At 40.5% G+C, this 25,556-nt stretch overlaps 2 protein-coding genes across 2 annotated transcripts in view; both read left to right on the top strand.

Moving 5' to 3' along the window:
- Positions 1-25,556, top strand: part of fz (frizzled class receptor) — an 81,856-nt gene that overhangs the window by 33,189 nt on the left and 23,111 nt on the right. The window contains exons 3-4 of the mRNA XM_043209617.2: positions 358-552; positions 765-990. Of these exons, the coding sequence (XP_043065552.2) occupies positions 358-552; positions 765-990 (421 nt within the window). The remainder of the gene's footprint in view (positions 1-357; positions 553-764; positions 991-25,556) is intronic.
- On the top strand, positions 12,451-12,947 carry LOC108120730 (histidine-rich glycoprotein). Its single transcript, XM_017234485.3, has one exon. It carries the CDS (start codon positions 12,532-12,534, stop codon positions 12,808-12,810), a length of 279 nt encoding a protein of 92 aa, XP_017089974.2. The 5' UTR covers positions 12,451-12,531; the 3' UTR covers positions 12,811-12,947.

Below are 25,556 nucleotides of genomic sequence, written 5' to 3'. Positions count from 1 at the left end.
GCCACCTTTGGTTTACTTCTCAGATTTCTCTGAAAATGCCATTCCAGCTAAGGACATTTTGGCCATATTCATTAGGGTCAACCAGGCCAAGAAACAGAAACCTTGCGAATTAAATGGGCCTCGTCTTTTGGAGTAAATGGCACAACAATCGCCATCAGCTAATGTGTAGAGCCTAATGACCAGCAGGCCCAGTCAGAGGGGCAGTCATCTGCGGAGGACCCCTAATGTTTCGCCACTCTCATATATAAACACTAATGCATTTTTAAGGGAACATCAAAGAATGGCGGGTTAATTAAGGCAAACCTAATTAAATCTAAATTTATTTTTAATACCCACTCTCCTTCTCCTCTCTTGCAGGTGCTCACGTTCCTGATTGACTCGTCGCGTTTTCGGTACCCGGAGCGGGCCATCGTGTTCCTGGCGGTCTGCTATCTGGTCGTGGGCTGTGCCTATGTGGCCGGCCTGGGGGCGGGCGACTCCGTCTCGTGCCGAGAGCCATTTCCGCCGCCCGTCAAGCTCGGCCGACTGCAGATGATGTCCACCATCACACAGGTGAGAATGCAAACAGAATCACATTTTTAGTCATTTTAATGAGACTTTTCAGACCGAATATTAAAGTAGCTACCAAGATTTTCAAGAACATGATAGCATTTAGTTAAATTTTAAGTTTTCTTTATTATTTACTTTCAATTATAATTAAATCAATTAAAGAGTCTCAGTAACTTTAATCCTTTTCTGACCGATTTATTCTTTTCATCCCGCAGGGCCACCGCCAAACCACATCCTGCACGGTTTTATTCATGGCCCTGTACTTCTGCTGCATGGCGGCCTTCGCCTGGTGGTCGTGTCTGGCGTTCGCCTGGTTCCTGGCCGCTGGCCTCAAATGGGGCCACGAGGCGATTGAGAACAAGTCGCACTTATTCCACCTGGTTGCGTGGGCGGTGCCAGCCCTTCAGACCATCTCCGTGCTCGCCCTGGCTAAAGTTGAAGGTAAGTCATACACGAATCCATCCGGGAATATTATCGATTAAGCATCCAGACGACCTTGAATTCCTGAAGCATTAATCTCTGCGGATCTCCACATCAATTACTATCCACACATTCTACCCAAAAAAGAACCCCAACCCATACCCAACCATCTTTGTGGTCTGAGCAATTTCATCGTAACCGTCATTAGACGTCATTTGTGGCATTAACTGTATCTATTTCTCGTGGCTGGGACCCGGTTTCTATCAGGCAGCCCCAAAAAAAGCCACGGAAACTTAAGAAAAACCAACAAAAAATTAAAGATAGAACAGTGGGTATGATGTTGGAAAAATGAGCCTTTAAAGAAGATATAGAACTTCCCGAAAAGTTTACATATTTATCTCCCCTTCTTAAGAGAAAATATTAAAAAATGTGTAGACTTTAATAATTCTTCTAGAAACCCCTATTTCTAATACCTCTTTCATCCACTGTATATAAATGCGTGTAGCGGCCGTTTCACAGTCATTTTGTGGTTCATTTGAGAATGGGGGCTTGGGTTGGGTTTGGTTCGCTTATTTGGGTCTGGATACCCAGACACTGAGATACTTTCGGTGGCATTTAATAGACGAGGAGGGAGAAGCGGACTGTCCGCGATTTCTAAACAATTTAATGACCTACGTGGTCGCTGGCAGACACAAAATAAATCTTGACGGCCGAAAAAACAAAAAAAAATGTAAACCACGTTCACGTTAAAGTGCCGTAAAAATTTGTAGACTTGAGATGATTTTTTTCGGAAGCTTTCCATTCTCAAGTCAAAGAACAAGCCCACAACTAATTCGCTTAACGCGCCGACTGTAAGCCAAGTTAGTGGCCCATTCTTTGGGCTCATTTCACATTTTTGGGCTTAATTAGATTGCGGCTTAATGACTCAATTGTGTTTGCCGGCCCAGCTCCTGTGGGTGTCTCTCTCTTTCTATACTATTAGGAGGATTTCCAATATGAACAGACGGCAGTAATTAAATACAGCAGCACATGATTATGGCTTGTTAGGCAAATCGAATGAAAGTCATAGACAATTGGTAGGGTGAGCAAATGGGCACTTATAGTCCGACATTGGATGGGTCCACTTAATGCCCGACCTCGTAATTGGGGGCGAGAGCTTAGGTGGCGGGCTTAACACTGGCTTTGGGCCGCATTGTGGTAATCAGTTGTGGAATTAGCCAACCATCCTGGGAAATATCAGGCCGTGGATGGCCAGGTTAGATAAGTCAATCGAAGGGTTAAGCTATGGGGGGATTTGGGTGATAAATAGACTAGAGAGAGACTGTATCCACAAAACCCATAAAGCCCCATTATTTTTCCTCTCAACTCTCAAATTTCAATTACTTTGAATAGCAATTTCCCGACCATCCCTCAACGTAATTGCTTAGCGATGCAAAATTTTTCAATTGCTTAACAAATAAAATCAAAATTTTTCACTCTGGCCTCGGCGCACAGTCCTCTGCTAATGCATTCAAAATGCCAAAAGCCATAAAAAGCATATTTTTCCTTCATGGCATTTTATATAAAAAAAGACAGAAAAAAAAACATTAACATCTCAGTCGAAGGAAAAGCGATTTATGGGAAAATTTAAATAAAATGATGACTTAATGCACTGCAAGACAACGAAAATCGTCGTGGTTTGGGGCACTCCTTGAGATGCTCCTCCAAGAAAGTAACTGTTAATGGAGAGGAACAGGCTCAGCCAGTAAAGCACTGAAAAAAATAATAAATAAAATGCATTCTTTCAATTACTATTTATTTTTATATATTTCAAGAAAGATAATTGCTTGCTATTTAAATTAAAATGTATATTAAATAATTAGGAATATATTTTAGAGCCTTAATATTTTTTTTCTGCTCCTTTTTTTACCTCTGTGCATCAGCCCATTCCGTAACCATTCAACGACAATTAATGTTAAATTTAAAAATACATTATTTTAATGTGTCGTCAGTTCGAGGATGTCTACCGGAGTCCGTTGTAGCTTTGGTGGCGTTGATGATGGAGGTACCACCAACACCAACACCAACAACAAGGACATGATGGGGATTTGGGTAAACAGACACAGAGACAGAAACGCTCGAGGCTGGAGGCTCCGAAGCTTTGGCCGCCGGCTACGTGCATTGAATTTGTAATTTGCGCACGTTCGTTGCAAACATTGAATAATGCTCACAGATATACCCCCTAGAAAATGCCACACACCCCTCATCTCTCGAACACCTCCAGCAAAGTAAATAACCAGAAGGATCAGAAAGGGGCCTGGATGGGGGTGTAAGGGGAAGCTAACAATTTGTATTGACTGCACAACACGTTGGCAGCTCATTTGATGGATTTCCCCTTTTAAGATAGTGAATGGTGAGGAGTCGTAGCGCGCCTATGAATCACCTGTCCACCTGTGAGTGTCCAGTTCCGCAGGGATTCCACTTCGGCCATTTGCTTTTTGGCAGCCAGATACCAAGAGATATTTTAATTGAAATTCATGAATAATATATCTTGAATTTTAGCAATAAATACAAATTTATTATATGGATAGGACTATCTGTTAACAGTATTCTGTCTTTAAAATCTTAAATATACCCCTGAATGGAAACAGAGCCGAAGGCAACTGGTTTAGAATTTATTACCATTTTGTAGACACGCTTAACAATTACTTCTCATTTATAAGAACGTGTAGAAAGAACGTAGAAAATATGCAAATTAAGAGAAACAGAACGATACATAAGCAAGCAGAGCAAAGGAAAATTAACAATTTGTTGCGCTTTTGCGAAATTATATGCCTGGCAGTCGTAAGTCCGTCGAGGAGAGTTCGCTGCTCGCCTTTTTCTTTTCTTCATTTGTCAAGTTATTAAAGAGCCAGTCCAACGAGGAGGGGCCACTGGAACTAAATTAACATAATTTATCCAAGGCGGAATTCTATCTGCTTGCCAAAGGAGAGTTTAAATACAGAAGATCTTCGTTAGAGAGGATTTTTGGTATCAATACACGGTACTTGTAGGGGAGCTAAGAGCATTAAGGTGAAAGAAAGCTCTTTCGTCCTTATTTTGTAAATATGTATATTTCTGCTCTAGTAAGTCTAACTAGTAAAAGGTCTAACTCCTAGTCAGTCCCCACTGTTTAGCATTTAAAGGGAGTGGTGGCTGAAGCAGAGCCCATCTATGGAGAGCCACTTATCGAATGGCAGAAAAATACTGGCGGATGAATGATTTATGAAACTGAGTGGTTTTGGACGAAAAGAGGAAAACCGGGCTCTCGGCGGTGGAAAGTGCATTTGGAAATGCATTTGGTCAGTCAGCAGGAAAGTCGGCTAAAAATGTTATGCAAGTGCCAGGAGGAAAACGTTCAAGGATCAAACACAGAAAAAAAAGACAGGACTGTAGCTATCTTTCCAGAACCACCCACTGCTTCTTTTGGAGTGCAAGTGCTCTCTGCATAATCAAATAATGCGCTTTGGCATTGCAGTTTCCATAGCAATCGTGCCAAACATAACCCGCACAGAAATGAAATGAAATGAAACGAAGGAGAATTAGAGTGAGTACTAGTAGCAATGAAATGCCAAAGTCGATTCATGGAACTCGGTTCTAGTGCCGCATGCGAGTCACATAAACGGACAAAGTCACAGGACGGACATGAAGTCTGAGACAGAGACAGGCCCGGAGAAAAGATGCACCATTGGGGACAAAAAACTTTGCCTTCAGTAGGGGGAAATTAGGTTTGGATTTCAAGAATACCCTGCAAAGGAAACAATCCTACAAGCTATACTACAAACAGCATCTAAAGTTAACCAATAAGATACCCAGACAATGCCATTCATAAATCACTAATTAGGCATTTGAAACTTATATGTATCCACTGTCAATAAGCTCTCAAGTCGATATGCCTCTTAAAATGATTGAAAATCCATCCATATGAAGAAGCACAATGCAGTTGACCAACAGCAGCAGTAGTAAGGCCAACAGAAACAGCAACAGCAACATGCAGCATAGCAACACGAACAATGTGCGTTGAATGGCATGTGGCAAAAGTTATGGAGACTTTGGCGCGTAAAACCGGTAGCTAAAATGGCTGGAACGAGGAGTGGGGTGTCAGAGACAGGTAGGGGGGGTCTCAGACGCGATAAAGACAACAGCAAAAAGCGTGAAACGTGTGCGTGAGTAGCAGTAGCAACAACAGCAACATCAGCAACATCGGCAACAGCAGCAACATCGGCGACAGCAACAACATTCAGCGACAGCAGCAGCAGCAACTGATACGCAGTTTGAGATACCGCGATGTTGTTGCTACACTGGCTACATGACTACAAGTTGCTATTGCCATTGCCCTGGCCTTACCATCACCAAACTGGCATCAACTTCACTGGATTTTGCTTTTGCTTCTGCAATTGCTATTGCCCGTTGTCATGGCTACTGAAATGGCCTGGGAAAAATATGGCCAAGAGGCAAGTAGGGCCAGTGACGAACGAGAGCCTTTTTTCCGCCATTCATTTGATTACATTTTCAATGGGAGCGTGCAGGAGATTATAAAGTATTACAGGATTTTTATAAATGCAAACAACTTAAGGACACATTAAACAAAGTAACTTTTTAAATATTATTAAAGTTTGAAAGGTTTTTTTTTAAATATTTTTAGTGGGTGTGGAAAAAGAGCCTCTTGTCTTTAGTAGAGTTTCTGTAATAAAGTCAATTTTAATAAAAACCCACAGCACTTGATAGTCATCATGCGTAGGCCATTCTATAAATATCACAACCAATTAAAGCCTTTCACTCTTCCATTGTCATTGTAAGAGTTCATTAGCTAGAAAAAATATCATAAAAATCATATAAGAAAACAACCACTTCCTTGAGGGTATATCAAGTGCGACTTTCAAACGACATTATCATGATTCACCAGGCCAAGGTCTACTTATATATATTTCTCGCTCGCTACTCATCATTTGGGCGGCTTCTGTTTCTTTTGCTCAGACTCGGAGATTATTTGTTTGATTTCATTTTTATATTTTGTTTATATGTAAGCTCTTGGCATCATTCATCTTAGCGGGGGCAACTACGTGCTCCATTTGGCTAATGTCATTTTTATGAGTTTTTATTCCGTTTTGCGCCATAATTTGATTGTCATGTCTGCCACTTTTTCTTCATGGATTCTCCTATTAGATAATTGGGCGGCGAGTCGTTTTTGGCAAACCGAGGAATAAGCGAGAGATATTCGACGATATTAGGCCCGGGGGCCACAGCTCGAACTCGAACTGAATAATTATATAGAACTTGTAACGGCTCAGGTCATTATAAAGTCATAAAGCTTTTGTCGGCTCCGGTGGTCCAGCGTAGCCACTAATTTGCGGCAATTAAATTCATTAATTCAAATTAATATGATTCGAAAAACATTAAAGCCGAACTTGAGATGCGCCTGAAATCTTTTTCGCCGCAGGGCTCAAGCCGAAACGGAGAAAAATAGCAAAAGGGCCAATGACCAGGAGCGAACAATGGTAGCGGCACGAAATGAGGTGGCTAAGTGTGAAGAAGGCCAAGTTAATGATGCGGGAGAGTCGGGGATCCGAGGCCTAAAGAGACTAATGAACGGAGGTTGTCGACCATCTGCTTGCCCAAATTTAGCTTGAAAATATTTTATGAATTTCATAAAGCAAATGTCTGCGGAATAACCACAAAGGATCTGTAGAATCAGTGCAGGACATGGCCTCCCGATGCGTCGACTCCCCACCTGTTCAAGACGAGCATCTTCCAAGAATATTATGAAAAAAATCGGAATAATATTTTGTTTCTAGATTTTAATGCAGATTGGTGGAGAATCAGTCTAGAAATCGTTTAAGGTATCCGGCTTGAGAATCCGATGGATATTTGCAAAGATATGCCCTTCGCAGTGGGTCATAATGTCCATCCGGGAATTTTCCAATATTTTGAAGAGGACCCTTCAGAAAAATGAGAAAAAATTTGAAAAATATTTTGTTTCTAGATTTTAATGCAGATTGGTGGAGAATGAGTCTAGAAATCGTTTAAGGTATCCGGCTTGAGAATCCGATGGATATTTGCAAAGATATGCCCATTGCAGTGGGTCATAATGTCCATCCGGGCATTTTCCAAAATTTTGAAGAGGACCCTTCAGAAAAAATGAGAAAAAATCTGAAAAATATTTTGTTTCTAGATTTTAATGCAGATTGGTGGAGAATCAGTCTAGAAATCGTTTAAGGTATCCGGCTTGAGAATCCGATGGATATTTGCAAAGATATGCCCATCGCAGTGGGCCATCGCAGATATCCCCCATCGCGGGGGGTCATAGTGTCCGACTTACCCTCCATATAAAAAGTACAGCACTGCACAGACCTCTTTGTATGCTAAAAATTTAAAGAATTTTAAAGATGTTTTAGGCTTCATTTGAGAACAGACTAGAGCTTTCAAATCTGACTTGAATCATTTGCCAATAACCTTAAAGATAATGTGTCTCCAAACGACCGTTCACGACTTTTTATCGAGCTGCAGCAGTTGTGACTCTGACAATATGTGACGCAGCTTGAGATGGCTTCCACCTTCGGCAAATTGATTTGATGCCTACCCGAAAGTGAAAAAAAATACCCTCACCACGGGTGTCAGCCTGCTGTTCTGTTTATTTCTAATATCCTGCCCTCGCAGGCGACAATAAACACGCCCCCGTGAAATTTGTGGCGAAAATTGTCTTTTGCGGCTGCCATAAAGCGCAGCCGATGTCATTAAAATCTCTTTTCGACACCGAGCTTCGCACGCAGCCATATCGATGGGATATCCTTCAGCCGGGGGCAATTCAAATGTTTCCTGTGGCGCTTGCCAACACCTTTGACCTCCGCACCCGACCACCCCTCGAAAAGGGCGAAGGCTGTCTTGCCCGAAATATCTCCCTTTTGTCTAATTTGATAAGGACGAGAAGGACGAGAAAAAAAGCATTTTGGCGTGTAAATTGCCTTTGCCATTTCTTTTTGGGAGGATATCGTGGGCTAAAGTGCTCAAATCGCTGCTGGCGCTGAAATTCCAGTTGCCGCCTCCTTTGATTTTCCTCGATTTCAATTGTGGAAAAGCAAAAGTTTTCCTAATTACTTTCAGTCATAATTTTTTGCCGGCCTGTTGGTTTTCTTGTCGAGAGCAGAAAACTTTCGCTTAACCCCACCGTGGCCCAGCATAATTTATTGGCGCAACTTCAAAAAAGTTTTCCCCATTTTCGGTTTTTTATATTCTCTTCCTATTTTTTTTTTTTGGCCTTTGTTCCAGACCAACACCTTTAACATGTTTTTGGCAGCCGTGGCGAATAAAAAGTGCAAAAAGTTTCCCACTCTATCTTCCCACCTCTTGGGGCTCCACCCAGCATGACGCGTTGAATAGTTTTCGCAGTTTTTTTTGTTTATTCATGTGCCAGGTGCAAGGTAATGGGTTAATTAGCCCTGTGCCTGGACCACCCTTGGGTTAATTAAGTGGCATGAAATTGCGTGGGATTCCCAATTCGATCCCCAATTGATGAGAAAACTTGATATAAGAAGGGTTAGATTGGAAAGATGAGTTAAGGGATCTAAAGATATTATAAGGGTTTCTGTCTGAAGGTTGGAAGATAAAATTCTATGAAATATTATCAAGCTAAATCCATTTATGATATGTGCCTTGATTGATTTTCTCCAATGTAGTCACCCCTTGGGAACATATCTGAGGGTGACTTTCGATCGGTCACTTTATCCATCTAATGGATTGCCTCTGCCTTCAGTTGAATTACAATTACTCTCCGTACAATAACTCAATCAGAGATTCAGAAAAGAATAAGATGACTCAACCTCATAGAGGTCTTCGGCATTCTAAGAAATTCATCCCCAAGTCTTAGAACGTATCATCCCTTGAAAATCTTGAAAGACGCCCCTTGCCAATATTTATTTTATAAACCTTACAAATTTGAGGAGAAAATATTTTTTTGGGGCCGCCATAGAATGCATTAGATGCGAATGTGTGCGAATTTCGAACAGCGAGAAGGAAGGAAGAACATAAAACCAAAACACAAAGGAACTAACAAGCGGTTCCACCACCCACACCACCGCCTCCCAGCCGGCAAACTCTTTTAAGTGATTTCAACCCGGAAATGCCCATAAATCGATTGGATTGGAGGAAAACCGAGGGGGAAGATGGGGCTCCTATATGGATGCAGAGAGGGAAATTCCATTAAAAAATAATCTTAAAAAAGTATAAGTCAAAATATAAAAGGCTAAAATAACTTCAAGGACCTTGATTTTTAAGAATATCCTTCCACAAGGATGAGTAAGAGGTTCAAAAAACCCCCACATCTTGGTCAAATATTTCTCAGTGCAGGCGCTTCCTTAGTGGCGGATGCATCAGACTTTATGGGCTAAATGAATGAATTGAAATGGGTGTGGACGAGTGTGTGTTGGTTGTATCGACTTGTGGCACACTTGTCTGGATTTTCCACCCACTCGACCGTTTGCTCCGCCCCCCCTCGTGTACAGTACAATGCAAATAAAAGTTCATTACAAGCTCGGGCCAAGGCGCTTAAAAAAAAAAGAAAAAAATTGTGGTAACCGAGGCTTTTGTTATATATAGTATAGTCTCCCTTTTTCCAGTGTCCCACTTTGTGTTGTGTATTCTGCCTCTTTTATGGTCAATGGCCTCTTTCTTGGAGCTTAGGACTGCGGCGGGTGGAATGGCCACGGATATGGGGAAGAAGTGCCCGGCCTCCTGGCCGGAAATGCCACATCCGTGTACGAGTCCATAAAGTCAATAAGGAAAAATGGAAGAAAAAGCCGGTTAAAGTGAGGAAAATTTTGAAATGCCAAAAGGGGAAATAAATTAACAATGAGCAATGATTTTCCAACTTCTGTTTCCTAACATTTATGATATGGATGTCCGGTTGGAAGTCCTCGCTGAAAGTCCTCTTATGGACGACATCGAAAGAAAGAATATGATATGGCATATCATGGGAGTTTTATTTTCGACAGCACTGCCTCATATTAATTGAAAATGTTGCCGATCTGAGGCAATTATCGTAAATTATGCACACGCTCCCGAATCCAAATATTATTATTATTTTTATTACGTGCGTAGGCAAAACAAAAATCAGGAAACTCCAGCAACCCTCTAAAATGTGAGACCATCTTAAGGGTGACTTGTGCATAATGAAATGTCAACAAATGTGAATGTTGGATAAGGAGAAGATTTCGAGTTGAGACTGAGGTTAGAACATGGGCTTTGTTTCGGTGGTGGATTCGGTCTTTGAAGTTAACTTGCGGAAATTGAAAACTTAATTGGCAGAGCTGTCATGTAGGTGGAATGTGATTTTCAAGTGAAGAAAAATTCTCGACACTTTTATTAAATTTAAATTTGAATTTTTGGCTATAAAATATCACATATCCTGGTCTTTATCCCCAATAAAATTTAACTAATTCTTGAAATCCTCCATCTGCCATAATATATCGTCCCATGGGTGACTCATGAACAGACATAACAAATAAATCCCCCAGAAAATCGGAGCCAGCCAAATCCCGTAAATCGCAAATTTTCTATGCATTTTTACCCGATTGCAGACTCGGAAGGAAAACGGAACCCCAGCAATACCAGACAGTTGGGCATACATACATACATATATATGGAGAAAAAAAAAACCATAAAAAATGCAACAGACCATAATAATTTCAAGCATACTTTTTTTTCTTTGAACATTTTGTGCTTTTGTCGCAATCTTCTACAGACTCCCTCGGCAAACCACTGGCTGCCATCGGATGCAAAGTCTGACTATGCAAAAATGCAGCAGCCAAAAAGCATATAAAATTATTATGTGACGAGGAACGTGGGACCGGGAGCAATGAGGACCAGGAGGCGGGACAATGCTCAAAGGCATTTCGGACTCGGCCAAAAATCAGACTCAGCATGTGCACATAAAGCTCAAATAAACTCAAGTTGTTGACAAAGGGGTTAAAGGCCATAATTGTTGGTATGAGAGGCTTAGTGATAACCGGGCACCGCACCGAGGGGCGCCTCCCGAACGTGCCAGACTGAAAGTGGAATTTTCATTGAATGTGTAAACACAACCATCAGTGGGGTTGAGCCCAGAGCTCTCCAGACGGGGTCTAACCAAACTGAAGTTTTTTTCAATGGGCCAATGGGCTAGACAATCACTGTTTTCTGGCTGTGTTAATGGAGTTTTGTTTGAAATATATATTTTATTAAAGTGTCTCCAGTTTTTCCTTAAATATTTTCTCTTCCATATCTCCATCTCGTGGCTTTGGCTCCCCTTTGTGTTCTTTAAAAAGCTAATAAAATGTATTATCAAACTTCTAGCAGAAGTTCTTTCCAAAGCAACTCCATAAAATCAAATTTATGTATTACCTGCATTGCCCCCATCTATACCGCTGTCTGGTGGGTCCCACAACTGCAGGTTTTGTCCTCTGGCCGCACTTTAAATAAGCATTAAATTGATACAGCAGAAAGTTGGTTCCTGCCCCCAAGACGACACACTGCCAGACACATTCTAATCGCTTTATAACTTCTAACGCAGTTTATCAGAGCCCTGCCGCAGCTCACACCCTCATCCCTTAATTCCTTTGCCAGTTCGCCAGTTCCACAGTCCAAAGCCCACAGCCCACTTCACTCGCCATTAAAAAGGCTCAAAGGCAAAAGTTATTGTCACGCACTGAAGGCAGCTCCATGTGGAGTTGTGTGGATGCACTGAGAAAAATAGAAACTATATAGAAAATTAGTATTTCCTATCTTTAATTGAGTACTTTTTCTTATCAATTAGTAATTACCATCACAGGTGAGCTTTCCAAAGTATAGAAATATTTTTAAAAACATACCTTTCCTATTCTCTGCGTGAATCCTGTATTGTAAGCTCAAGTCTCCTACCCATCAAGCCAATCTCCTGGCAAAAGCCCTCTGACTTCTTTCTCCCCAGAGTCTTCCTGCTGTTTTTGGTTTTTCTTGGCTCTTTATTTTTGCACTTTTTCATTTTTATTTTTCCTCTGGAACTGCGTCTGGCAAACAAGGCGGAAATTATTGTCGGCGGCGCGTCTTGCAGTCACTTTAGCTATTTTTTACTATTTTTCTTATGAAAGAGAAAACTTTTATTTGCATCTACATACAATATTTTTCTTGCCTTGCCAAACTGTTATTGTGTCTGTGGAATGTTTTTGTTTTTCTGACTTTGATTGCATTAGCTATGAATGGAAAGCTGAAAAAGTACCCCAACAAGTCGCTGATTAGGTCGAGTGACTAATTTACAATATAGATTACGCACAAATATTGCCAGTTTTATGGCCATTCAGATATTAGCCATAGAATCGCAGTGAATCCCTGTGAGTCACTCCATAACACACCCCTCGCGATAAGATAATGGACAATGAAAACACTCTTATCTCGAGTGTCGCAGTGAGATGTATATAAATTGGTCATTCTAATGGATTGGAAAACAGTTCGAATTCTAAACCCCAACAAGGCAGTTCGCTACGGGAATAAACACAAAAAGGATTTTATAAAGGAATTTAAACAAAGGATTACAAAATGTCGCCACCACATCACGATCGTCTCTTTGGAATCCACGTGGGCTTGAGCTTGGGCGGCCATGGACACCACCACCATCATCACCACCCACCGCCGCCGCCTCCGATCCACCATCACCACCACCACGAGCCGCCACACCACCACTATCCTCCGCCACCGCCGCCGCACCACCACCACCATGGACCTCCGCCGCCGCCCCACTTTGATCATCATCATCACCACCACGGAGGCCACTTTGACCATCATCATGGTCCGCCGCATCACCACCATCACTGCTAAGTCAGTGGTGTTAAGACACGAATTTAATTTATTAAAAAAACAATAATAATATATAATCCAAAAAAAATTACAAAAAGATCAAAACTACCAAAGAAAATAATAAAATGAACTTAAAAGTGAAAAGACAAACACAAAAATATTTTTCATTGATATTCCAACGGGCTAAAGGTGTCATCTAACCTTTGAACTTTTTTAAAAGTAAATATTAACCTTTTTGCTATTTACTTTCTTAAACTTAATATAATATTTGCGTCATTTCTGCAAACAAGAAAAAGTACTTCCCAATAACTTATATGACTTAATCGATCCAGTTTTTAAATAGAAACTTATCTTATCTTGATTGATGTGACGAATCCTAATCGGCAATCTTGTCATATAACTTATTGACGGTCTTTGGCAAAGTATTATTCGATTTCTTAGGCAAAAATAATTCTATAGAATTTATAATTAAGGAAATTTTAAACCAATAAGAAGATTACCTGAAACCGCAGACACTCCGACCAGAAGCAGACCACCCACCGAAAAAACAATTTGCTAAGCCGATAAATTCAAATGAAATTAAATATTATTCCAATTCGATTTAGATTCGCCTCGGGTGGGTCAGACAAAGTGCCTGCCAATTACAAAGCCATTTCAAAGTGTTTAAATTTTTTTTAAACATTTATTCTCTGTGGTTGTCACAAAACGCTAATTAGACAGCAGCTACCATATAAAGTGGGTTTCTTTATACAAGTATATATATATTTATTTCTGTGGGTTATGGCCTGTCATAAAATATAAAATGCTGCCCCTGGCGTGGGTCGTATAGGTATCGACACCTGGAAAATATTGGTAATTAAAATTTGCCAGTTGTCGGACAAAAAACCGAAAAACTCGCTTCCATTTTGGCCTGTCTAATAATGTTGTAAAACATGTTGCCATTAAGTTAAGCGACAGACGCCAAAACGCCCCAAAGGCAAGGGGTAGAAAGACAAGAAATATATAGAAAAGTTACTAGATGGTCAGGGTTATACCCTAGTCTTTGATTTTAATAAAAATGGTATGGAAATAATATTAACTTTAGTAAGAATAACTCTTTAAAAATGGAATATTTTGAAGATGTCTGTTTTCTTTAAAATTTGGCCTTACAGTAACGTACTAGCTTCTTAGAATATATCCTCCACTCTTTTTAAAGGGTATCTCAAAACTATACCATCACTATTCCTCTGACAAGCCAGGCTAATGGACTTGGTAGCACTAAGTGACACTCAAACACTCTCTTCAGGTTTTCGGACCAGTACTGTCAATTAAGTTTGAAAATTATTTTTTCGGGTCTACCTATCACCGACTTTTTGACAATTTCATGGGACAGGTCGTCAATTGTCGGCCATTTTGGGGGCACTGCAGTGCCCCGCCCCTTTAAATTGAATAGATGACAATTAACGTCTCAATTCATAAATGTCGTGTCGCGGAAAAATCCATTTCTCAAGTCGAGCTGCCTGCTTTTAATTAAAAAACTTATATTACGCCAGTGGCCTGACTTGATCCATGCCTCAGCCACAAATGGAGTTGGCTTGCAGGAGAGACTTCGCCTCAAACTCTGCGTATATCTTAATTGTTATTTGTATTTAATTATATGGCAAGTCGGGCCCAAGTTTGCGTCGAAAGTTGAAAATGTTGGAAAAACAACAGCAGCAGGCAGCGCCAAAGGAAAAAGTCAAGTCGAAGTTGCTTCGTTTTTTATTTTCATAATTAAAATGTTTACTTTACATAGTTGGCCAAGTGTAGACTCTGCCGGTATGTAGCTGATGCTGATGCCAAGAAGAGAAAAACGTGAGAAGACAATAGGCAGGGAGATGCGCCGCATCCGTCAGATACTATCTGTGATTATGCAAGAGGGCGAAAAATGCATGCAATAATAAAAGTGAAAAATTGGCAAAACTGCCGACTCACAGAAGCGTTGGCAGTCACGCTAATACACTGCCGGTGGGAAAGTAAACACAAATGTTTCTTTTAATTAAGGAAACTGATTCTCAAATGGTCCATGAATTCCCAAACACATCTCCCAAATAGCTTCTTGTATCACCAGTTAATCAAAACACTAATTTGCCAATTTCCTTTTCTTTCAGGTATGTACTCCCTGCAATTCCAGATCGTAAACTAGAATTATGAGTTGAGTAAGTAATGAAATGTTCAGACGCAGATCGTCAATCCGATCTGATTACCCATTAATGAGTTTACCCAACTAAAGTCCAACAAGACTGGCACTGGCAATCAAATCGGGAGAATAAACCTATTACCGATACTCACAGCACATCATCGTCCAAATGGTGGGCTAATCATAAGTCCATTCGCCCGGCAATCAGAGCCAATTTCTGGTACTCTGTTTGCAGGACTGCCTCAATGAATAAATTTAATAAACCCATGAAAAATCAAAAATACGATAAGTACGGCGGGACAACGGGGTCATCCTCCCACATGGGCCAATAAAAATTCCACAAAAAGAGGAAAATATTCCCATTAAATAAACATACTTGGAGTAGAGACAAAGCCCAGGCCATATGGAGTACGCATTCCGGAAACTCTACATACTTGTAGTTTCCCAAACTGAGGCCGCGTGTAATGTCGCTTGTTAGTACTAATGATGGGCTGGACCCCGGGATCCTTCTGCTCCATCGGGTAGAACGCAAAAATAAATTTGTACATCTGCGATAGAAGCGGCGATATGGAAGCCCATGGGTTCTTTGGCCAAAAGGCTTGGGCCACGAAGGAGCGCTGTGCCTGGTTGTCATAAATTGCCATGGAGCGCCAACAACAAGTTTCCTTTTGACTTTCAGGGTTCTATTTTATGAAATAGAGATGGTAGAGTGATGTAATAAAATTAGAAGAGAATTTATTAAAAAAGGGGTATTATTATTTGGGTAGAATTTGTCTGATATGTTGGAGCTTGCATTTTAGTCTACCTCGTTCTTAATCTAGATACCTCATTTTCTATTCACCATTTATTTTGAAAAACCCATCTCTATTTCTCAGTCAAGACCCCCAAGCCCGAAAAAAAATAAACAAAAACCAAGCCGACCACAGTCCATTGGATCCCGGCAGTCGCGTCCAGGCTGTAAAAATTAATAGCCAACATAATAAGCGGCATTTTATGACAAGCGTGCACCTTAACACACACATAGGCATACTGTGAGGCCACGCCCCTTTGGCCGGGCGCCCCCCGGATTTTTGGAGACGGTACTTTGGGGCAGGCATTTCTCGTAGCCTCACACGGCAAAAGTCATTAGGTGAGGGATCAGCTGGCCACGCTTCTTCAGCGGAGTCACTTTGAAAATTACGCAAATTGAAAGTTACATCGTTACCAAGCCGGCTAAATGGGGAAAACGAGGCAGAGCTGGTGGTGGATGTGGAGGGGAAAACTTCCATCCTCCAGTGGAAACCCCAAACTGTTGGACAAGTTATGAGCTTCATATTGGCGCTACAAGATCTCGCTTTATGATAATTACACGCAGCGTTTTAGATTTGTTTTTATACGATTTTGTCTAGGAAAATTGAAAAACTTTTCGCCTTGGCTTGGATTACCCAGTGTGTGTGAAAATAAATGGGCGATTGCATAAGATGTGATTGGGAAGTATTTTTTTTCTCATACAAGTATATTAAAAAAAGCTAATGGATTTTTTGGCTTTTAATTGGAAAATAGGAGTTTGTGGATGATTGAGTGGTCATATCTAACGACTTGTAACACATCCCGAAGAGCATTGAAGTCAAGCAACAAATAATAAACAGTTTCTCTAATTACTTTAAGCCGTTAACAGAACTTGGCTTAAAATCTCCACTCAACCCAAAAACAAACCATAAAAGTTAGAGAGCTCTTGAAAATAGTTGATAGCCAAAGCCTGATTTTTTATGCCTCACATAAGGCCAAATGATAAAAAATGGTAACCACTAAGCACAAAGTTGACATGAATGAATGAATTTTAAATTTTGTCTTGAAATTTGATTGTTTTTATATGGTCCTGAGTCACAATAAAATTGATTGAGTGATAACTTCAAACGGTAATGGCCAAAAAACAACTGTATGATGCTAATTAGCTTCGAATAAAGACAAAAACCTTAAAAGAGAATACGTTTGGGCCTTTATATATTATCTTTTCAAGCTTATTACGTTAATAAATCTTCCAACATAACTGATCCGAAGACGAATCACCAAAAATGGTATTTGTCAAAGTCCAGCAACGTCTTCGGGGGTATAAAATGCAAATTAGCTACAAAATGGTTTATCTCTGACCCCTTTCCGGTTTTATTCGATTTTTGTCCAGCCTCCGGCACTTTACATTTTTCTTATCTCCCTCGAAATGCATTTTCTTGTATCTTTTTATTTATTTTTCCATATTTTTTCGGTTTGTGGCTTGCATTTTTATTACTTGTCAAAATACAATAAAATTTATGGCAAGTTGGCAATATTTTTAACGACAAATGCGGCCCGGAGTGCATGGGAGAGGGAAGAGGGCGAAAAAAATTCAAAGAAATCTCCCCATAAATCATCAAAGTGGGGTCTGGCAAAAAAACAAAAGAAAATCTGCAAGAAAATATGGGTAAAAAAAGAAAAAAAAACATTGAAAAGAAAATGCATCATAAAACTTAAATTAGCCAAAGTGGGCGGCACTTTGCACTTTGGAGGTTTAGAGTATTCATACGAAGTATCAAGCAGAAGCCAAAATATAGGCACACATCAATACTAATGGCTGTTAAAAGTGCATCATAAATTTCTTAAGATGGCTTTTATTACATATAAGAAATAAAAATCATAATAAATGTGGCTTAGGAGGAGAGACTCGTTTATCTAAATTCCTCTAAAAAGTGGTTGTAAAATTTATTTAATTTCGAAAGCTCACATACCTCTAATTAATTACCCGTGTGTGAAAGAATTTTCTTCACATTAACGAACATCTGTAAATTGTAGGAAATATTTCACAAAATATTTATTGACGTCTACAAGTAGCAGATCCATTATTTCGATTTCCCTGAGAGCCCCGAGCTTCGAGCCCAATAATTAATGCCTAAACACTTTTCTTTTGCTCTTGCCAGGCCCTCATGATTTTCGCATATTTCTCAAGAGCCTCGCCACATTTCCCCTGTTCCGTGCTGCGCTAATAATGTGAAAAATAAGAAAATGAAAGGCATTTTTCTCTAATGAATTTCCACGTGTCGACGCCGCCTTCTCCTGCGGTACGTGCCTGCGTGAAAAGCGCATTTAAATGCGGTTGAGGCAAATTAGTTAATAAATCACACGTGGAAAATTGATGAGTTGCCATTTTCCTTTTGGGCCGAGTAGGGAGGGCATTTCATTTGATTGTTTACCATTTGTTTGGAAAATTATTTTCCTTTCCACATATATTTTTCTGGGTTCGGTTCCGGGTTGGGGAAGTCTCCAGGGATCTCGTCTCTAATTAAGGTGAGTTACTCAATTGAATACGAAATTCAGGTTATGATTTTGAGCACGAACAGGGCAACTCCACAACAAACAATTGATGGAAATTGCAGACTGGAAGTCAGTTCAGATTGGCTTCAGAGTCTGTTGAAAAGTTCATCGAATTGAACCTTACTTTAAAGTATTAAAAAAGCCAAATGAACTCATTGCCATTGTGTGAGCAGTGGGCCCGATATCTCATTGTCATGTAGCTGAAATCGCTTCAACAGTCAACAAACTACATACAACCACCGACAATCAGCAACTACAACTTATAGGATACAACACAAACAACACTTTGCATGTGTAGCCGAGGTCTTACAACAAAGAACACACAGTCGGACGGACCACAAAGACAACAAGAGCAGCCAAAAAAAAGCAGGGGAGCTAAGAAAAAAAATTCAAACCAAACAAGTAGAACTTGTCTAGGCCTAAATACAGTGGTGGAGGAACAAACAAAAGGGGATAAAATAAAATTAAAATATTTATAAAAATAAAAAAGGGCATGACTAAACAAATATTTAGATTTTACGTCTAGAAATGTGTGCACTTGTCGTATACGTAATATTAGGTGTATACGTTATATTGCCAACCTAAAAGTATGCAGTTTTGCTTGGCATGTTAAATTTTGCATATTATATTGAGAAATATTTAAGCAATTATTAAAAATAAAATCCATATTGTTATGAAGCACTTTGTAACCCCTTTAACCTTTTATCCACCTCCACCTATGATCATCTCTGGCCCGGAGAGCCAAACAAATGCTTCCCTCGAGATTTCTTTGTGTAAGCTTATAAGAAATAAGGAGACTCCAAGTTTGGCCTGCCCCCCAGGCCATTTAAATGACTTTTCTTTGGCTTTATTTGCCGGTTCGGTTTCGCTTAGCCTTATTTCATTTTTTATTTTTGCACTGAGCTCTTTTTTCTGGCCCAAGTCTGATGTCTAAAGTCAAGATCACAAACGTGATTTGTTGTTGCCGTGGCCATTGCTTTTTGCTCATTTTGGCAAATGTTCCAGAGTCTGTGGAAGATCGTGATCTTTAAACTAAGCTAACTCCGTGGCTTAGAGGCTTTGTGTTTGCTTTGTTTTCTTGGATGCCATTTTTATACCCTTGCAGAGGGTATTATAATTTTGTCCAAAAGTGTGCAACGCAGTGAAGGAGACATCTCCGACCCTATAAAGTATATATATTCTTGATCAGGATCACCTCCTGAGTTGATATGAGCATGTCCGTCTGTCCGTCTGTCCGTCTGTCCGTCTGTCCGTCTGTCCGTCTGTCCGTCTGTCTGTTTCTACGCAAACTAGTCCCTCAGTTTTAAAGCTATCGTCTTGAAACTTTGCACACACCCTTCTTTCCTTTGCACGCAGTATATAAGTCGGAACGGCCGGGATCGGCCGACTATATCCTATAGCTGCCATATAACTGATTGATCGGAAATGGTATAACTTTGGTGTTTTTAGAGTTAGAGAGTTCAAATTTGACATGAGAGCTATTTTTGGCAAAATAATACGACATGCCAAATTTCATAGGGATCGGCCGACTATATCCTATAGCTGCCATATAACTCAACGATCGGAAATGACCCAACTTTCGTGTTTTTGAAGATAGAAAGCTGGAATTTAGTACAGACTCTATTTTTGGTTAGTTGATCCAACCTACCAAATTTCATTAGGATCGGCCGACTATATCCTATAGCTGCCATATAACTGAACGATCGGAAATGACTCAACTTTTGTGTTTTTGAAGATAGAAAGCTGGAACTTGGTACAGATTATATTTTGATCTATCCTACCAAATTTCATAAGGATCGGCCAACTATATCCGATTTTGCGATATATATCCGGTTTTAGCTGCAAGGGTATATAAACTTCGGCTCCGCCCGAAGTTAGCTTTCCTTTCTTGTTTTTTTTGTTTCCTCTCTGGGTATGCGCTGTTTGCTGACTCGATCAGTCGTCACTTTGCTTACAAAAAACTTTGCTGAGGAGGGGTAGAAGGAAACCTTTCCTTTGAATAAAACTTAAAAGTTGCTTGTGGTTTGTTTTTGGTGTTGCTCGATTTATGTTTGTTCATTTATTTTGACAAAGCCCGTGGCTCGTTTCCAAGCAAACCAAAAAATTGTGTGGGTGTCTCTGGTTGGCCCAGTACTAGTATGTATTCCAAATGTTTGTGCGGCGCCGCAAAGCAAAAGATTTGTGTGTTTATGTAGAATGAAATGTCCCCCCGCGCGTTGTAAGCAGGCAGCCCCACTGCTCTGCTCTCTGATTGATGTGGGGCACATTAATCAAGCCATTGAAGCGGCCGGCTGTTTGATGTTGCGGTCTCCGATTTGATCAAGCGATCTTGTGCCACTCATATCCCATCATCCCGTCCTTGTCTAACTAGCAGCTAGCCCTCTCTTTCATTTCTGCAATCGCCAGACGATCTCCAAGTGAGTTTGGTTTCGTTTACTGATCCGTGATCACACGCTCGTTACTCGCTCGGCGATCGTTTTATGATGGTTGGCTTTTTTGGCCACGTTAATGGGCAATTTGTTTTCAATTAATTGGCTTGTTGTGTTAACTGGCAACTGATTACCCAGCCACAGCTCTGGGGCTACCGTTCCACTCCGATTGAGCAAACAATTTCGAATCTGCGATCGTTTTCACTTGCACTTTTACTTCAGAAGAAATGCAAACACTGATTGTCCATTAAAAAAGATCAAAGAAAATCTTATATGGACAGTGGAGTTTATTCAAAAAATCAGTTTATTGAGATAGACTCTTTCCCTTCTATAATTAAAGAAACCCATCTTTCAGCCCCACTGTCCCAGACAAGCGATGACACAACCTCCTCACTATTTGCCATCCCCACCAGACCATGCAAAATACGCTTTATGCCACATTAACAAATAAGAGCAAAAATTTTGGTCTGTTCGGGCCCTTTCTAGTATGCCGCCATGAACGAGGCTGTCTTTGGGTCGGAATCTCTGTTTTTCTTAGAATTTGTTTGGAGGCAAATGAGGAAATGCCGGCCGAACTCATCCATAGAACTCGGAGGAGAGCATTTGAAATGGAAATGATTGCCGACAGATCTGGAAACTGAAAGATGAAGATGAATGGCAGATGGGTCTGTGTGATCTGTGATGTGTCTTTGAAGTTGGAGTGTTTTGTGTTCATTAGCTCATTGCCACTAATTTTTCTAGAAGAAAATCTACATATATCTCCGAGAAGACTTAATTGTTCCCTGGGGTGTTGTTTGAAGTTTCGAGTTCAGTTTCAGTATTTAGATGCTGGTATTTCTAATGAACTGTTGCTAAGAATAATCTACTTTAAGCTGAAATTAATGTACTTTTGTATCTTTCACCTACATATTTCCAATCGCAACTTAACCCTATGACCACATTTTGTAGGTTCTTGCCCACATCCTCAAGATAATATCATATTTCCAAGACGAAGCCACACAAACTTATAACACACATATTTCTAAGCTCTTAGGCATCTTAGAAATTTAGTTCCACCCAAGTCTACCCCTCCCAAAAAAGCAAGAAAAAAGGTGTGTAAGTAACTCATAGAGTTAACCACTTTAAGGTGTTCGTTTACATCTTTTTTGTTGCTCTTGGTGGTGTTCTTGTTGGTTTCTGAGCCACAACTTTTGATGCCCTGGGCCGGGAAAGTGTGAAAAGACACAAGAAAGGCCAGGCCGCGCGCTTAAGCAAAATCTATACATAAAAGCCAACTTTCTGCACTATAAAAAAAAAAAAAACAGACAACAGCACCAACAAAATCTCCTTTACATGACATGGCACAATTTGCAGACACTGTCGCCATGTTATTGTTGTTACTTTGGGTTGTTGTTGTTGGCTCGCCACTTCGACATGTTTGTCTGAGGTTCACTTCAGGTAAACCGAAAACTCACCCGCTGCACCTTGGGGGCACTGCGAAAAAATGTTCTCAAGAAAATACCATTCTTTTAGATTATTTATTAAAATTTTTATACAAGCCCTAGAGGGATCTACTTCAATAAAACCTAAACTAAGATTCATATAGTTATTTGTATATTTTTAAAAATTAAAATAGTTCTTATAGTGCCACGACTGCTACTCTCGTGACTCGACTGTAGCTGATATTTTACCTGGTCTACCTGAACTCTGTTTACCGACTTCTTACCTTGCTCCGCAGCTTTTCTCTTCATCGTTTTGTTTATCGCGTGTGAAAATATTTTTTGCGCTTTCTGTTTGCCGAAAACTTTTTGGAAACACATAAAAATGTTTAAGTTTTCGGCCAGAAAGGGGGGACGAGAGTGCGATAGTTCGACACTGAGGAAGTGGCACTCCAAATAGTTAACAAGAATCGAGAGTGTATCTGTGAGATATAAAGTGCGTTTTAGAGTTCTTGTTTGTTGTGGCTGGGTTAAGTGATTTCTTTTTTTTCCTTTTTAATAAAATAAAATATTTGCTTAATAAAAGTCAATCATGGAAAGAAAAACAAAACCAAAATGATGCCATGATGGTTTAATAAAGAGCACAAATATGTTATGATTAAATCAAAGTTTATTAATAAATCATCAACGAAAATTGAGGCAGCCAAGTGGAATGCATTCGATTGACTGTTAATTAACATATCGGCAAAGTTCAATTAATTGCCAATCAATCATTTTTAATGAAACAACAACTGCAACAACGTCCGAGACTTGTTAGCGAAGAGGCCACGAAGAATCGGGCGACATTATCGTCTCACAACGATCTTGAACTCGGTGTGGAAAAGCTGAGGAAAACCTGAGGAAAAATGGGGAAAAAAATCCAAAACGTGCCGGGCGGGGAGAGATGAAGAAATAATGCTGCAATTCTATTGAGCAGCCAGCAACCACGAAACGTGCCACACGATTGACAAGCGGTTTTGGCCAGGCCAACAGACTGGAGGCCCCCTTCCCATCAGACCCCTTCAGCCTCCAGCAAACGCCAACATTTTTCCACCAACTTTTCCGGCCTGTGGCAGAGTCGCCTGCAGCTGCCAGAGACTGTGGCAAGAGTGGCCACCGAGCCAAGCGATGCAACAAGCCTGGCCAACAAGCGGCTCAGTTGCGGGTGCCACTGCATTTGGCATTAACCCGCCACACTCTCGACGTCCCGTCCCCCTGCCAACGACATCCAATCATGGCCAAGATGCCCGAGGAAACTGTGACTTTTCCGAACGAGTGGGCGAGCGGCGGGCGGGTGGGGCTTGTGGGAACAGTTTAAAAAGTCAGAGCTGCAAGTTTGTGGGAAAGGCATAGTTAGTCAGTGGCAGACTGTCAAAGGTGGCAGGGAAAGGATGGAGGAGCTGCTAAAGTTTACCCCAAGTTAATGGAAATTAATTAAATATTCAGCAGGGACATGGAAAGTAAAGGAAACTTTTATCGAACCATTTCTTGTTCTCGAATAAGTCTCAGTTGTAAGCAGGTATTAGCACTTGATAAATCGGCTACTGCTCAATTATAATGCCACGTCCTGGGCCTCATCGGCAACTAACTGTAATCTCAACAACAAGCTATTAAACTTCTCATTTGGCTAAGAGAACATCTTACGGCACCCCCTTGCCTCGGACTCCTCCTCGAACATATTTCAAACAAATTTATTTGCGCCTGCAATTTACGAGACTCCAGCTACGCCGCCGTGCCACAGAGCCGAGTGCAACAAAAGCTGCAACAACTAACGGCAAGGCATAATTAAAATGTTACAACAGCAGGCAAATGAGGAAGCCGATGCATCCACAAGATGAGGCCAGAATGAGGCAAGAATGAGGGAGTCAGGAGAGAGAAAGAGTACATAGCATGCAGCTAGGCCATGTTGCAGGTAGAACAGCTACAACTTTCAACATTCATCTGTTGCAGACAAGTTGCGCATGCGCCCGATGCAAATTAATTTGCAGCATTTTTTTCTGCGCCTCAGATAGTTCTTACATGCAGCGAAAATAATGCTAATTACAAAAGTTTATCAAAGTGAGCTAAATTGATGCACAGAAAAAAAATCTATATGGGGTAATGATGAGTAGATATCATAGTAATATAAACCTCTTCAGACCTACTTCTTCAGAAATGGAAATTCATTCGCCATGTTAGCCGGCATTCGAAGTTGGCTACAAAGTTGCCAAGTTACTTGGGGAGCTTGTTCAACTTTTGCTCTCTAGAAACTGCTCATGTGTGAAATGAAATGCAGGAACATGGGCCCAGAGTGGGACGGGTGATACCAGATAGTGAGACAGACAGATTGGGCCACGCAGGCGCTTTTCTTCTTAGTTTCAGTGCGTGTGCGAGGGTCTGGGAAATTCGTTGATTAAACTTGAGCAGAACTTTTTAATTGCCAACATGTAGTCATGGTCTAAGGTGAACAGAATATGCAAAAGTCAAGAGACCAACACGGTTTTTGTGGGTCTTTTGAGAAATAAATAAAAGTACAGTAGTGGCTATAAACTTTACCTCCTAAAAATTCTAATAAATTAGATTAGTACGCAAATAAGCTATACAACTTTTTTTTGAACTTCCACCCACAAAAAGTTATGATTAATTTGAATTCCAATAAGCTACAATTTATTAAAACACGTGTCAGTTTCAAATTGGCTACCCAAGCTGACCGTAAGTGACCTCTGACCCCCCTGAACAGAACCAAAGTGACTAAAAGTTTAATATTTAATAATCCGCTCCAGTGCACAGAGGGCTTCCCTTACGATTTAGTTGTAGCCGTGTAATGATCTATGGCGTCCTAAGTCAAGATTTATAACTTCGAGACCCCGACGATTGGTATAAAATGCAAAAAGGCCGGAGAGAAATAAGCCAAGAAGTAGCAACAACCATAAAGGCCATAAAGCCAAAGAGGCGAAAACTTTTATGCAGAAGTCGAGTGCCTTTTTTATACAATAAAATAAATAAAAGGAGACACGGCGAGTAGGAGGAGGCATAAAATTGTATAAATTTATGAGGGGACCCAGTTTGGCGGCAATGCGGGGTTGTTGTTTTTTTTTTTATTTTAGAATTTAATTGGACATTATATCGCAAATTCTTATATAGGCAAAATCAATGCCTTACCATATATCAAAAAGCGAGTGGTGGTGGGAAAATCGAGGGACATCCAACGGTAATGGCCAAAAAAAAACTTTGCCATTGTCTGGGCTAGTTTCAGCTGCTTTGGCTTCGATTGTTGCTGTTGGCATTATTTATGGTTACTTAGTCGGCTACTGCCATCACCTCCTAGTCCCCTCTATGTATCCCCGGCTATGTGTGAACAAAAAGTTATATCTTTGGCCATGGGAACGGGAACATCTGGGGATGAGAGATCGCACTTAA

The sequence above is a fragment of the Drosophila bipectinata genome, chromosome 3L, assembly GCF_030179905.1.
Source record: "Drosophila bipectinata strain 14024-0381.07 chromosome 3L, DbipHiC1v2, whole genome shotgun sequence".
Lineage (NCBI taxonomy): Eukaryota > Metazoa > Arthropoda > Insecta > Diptera > Drosophilidae > Drosophila > Drosophila bipectinata.
This window is presented reverse-complemented; position numbering and strand designations above follow the sequence as displayed.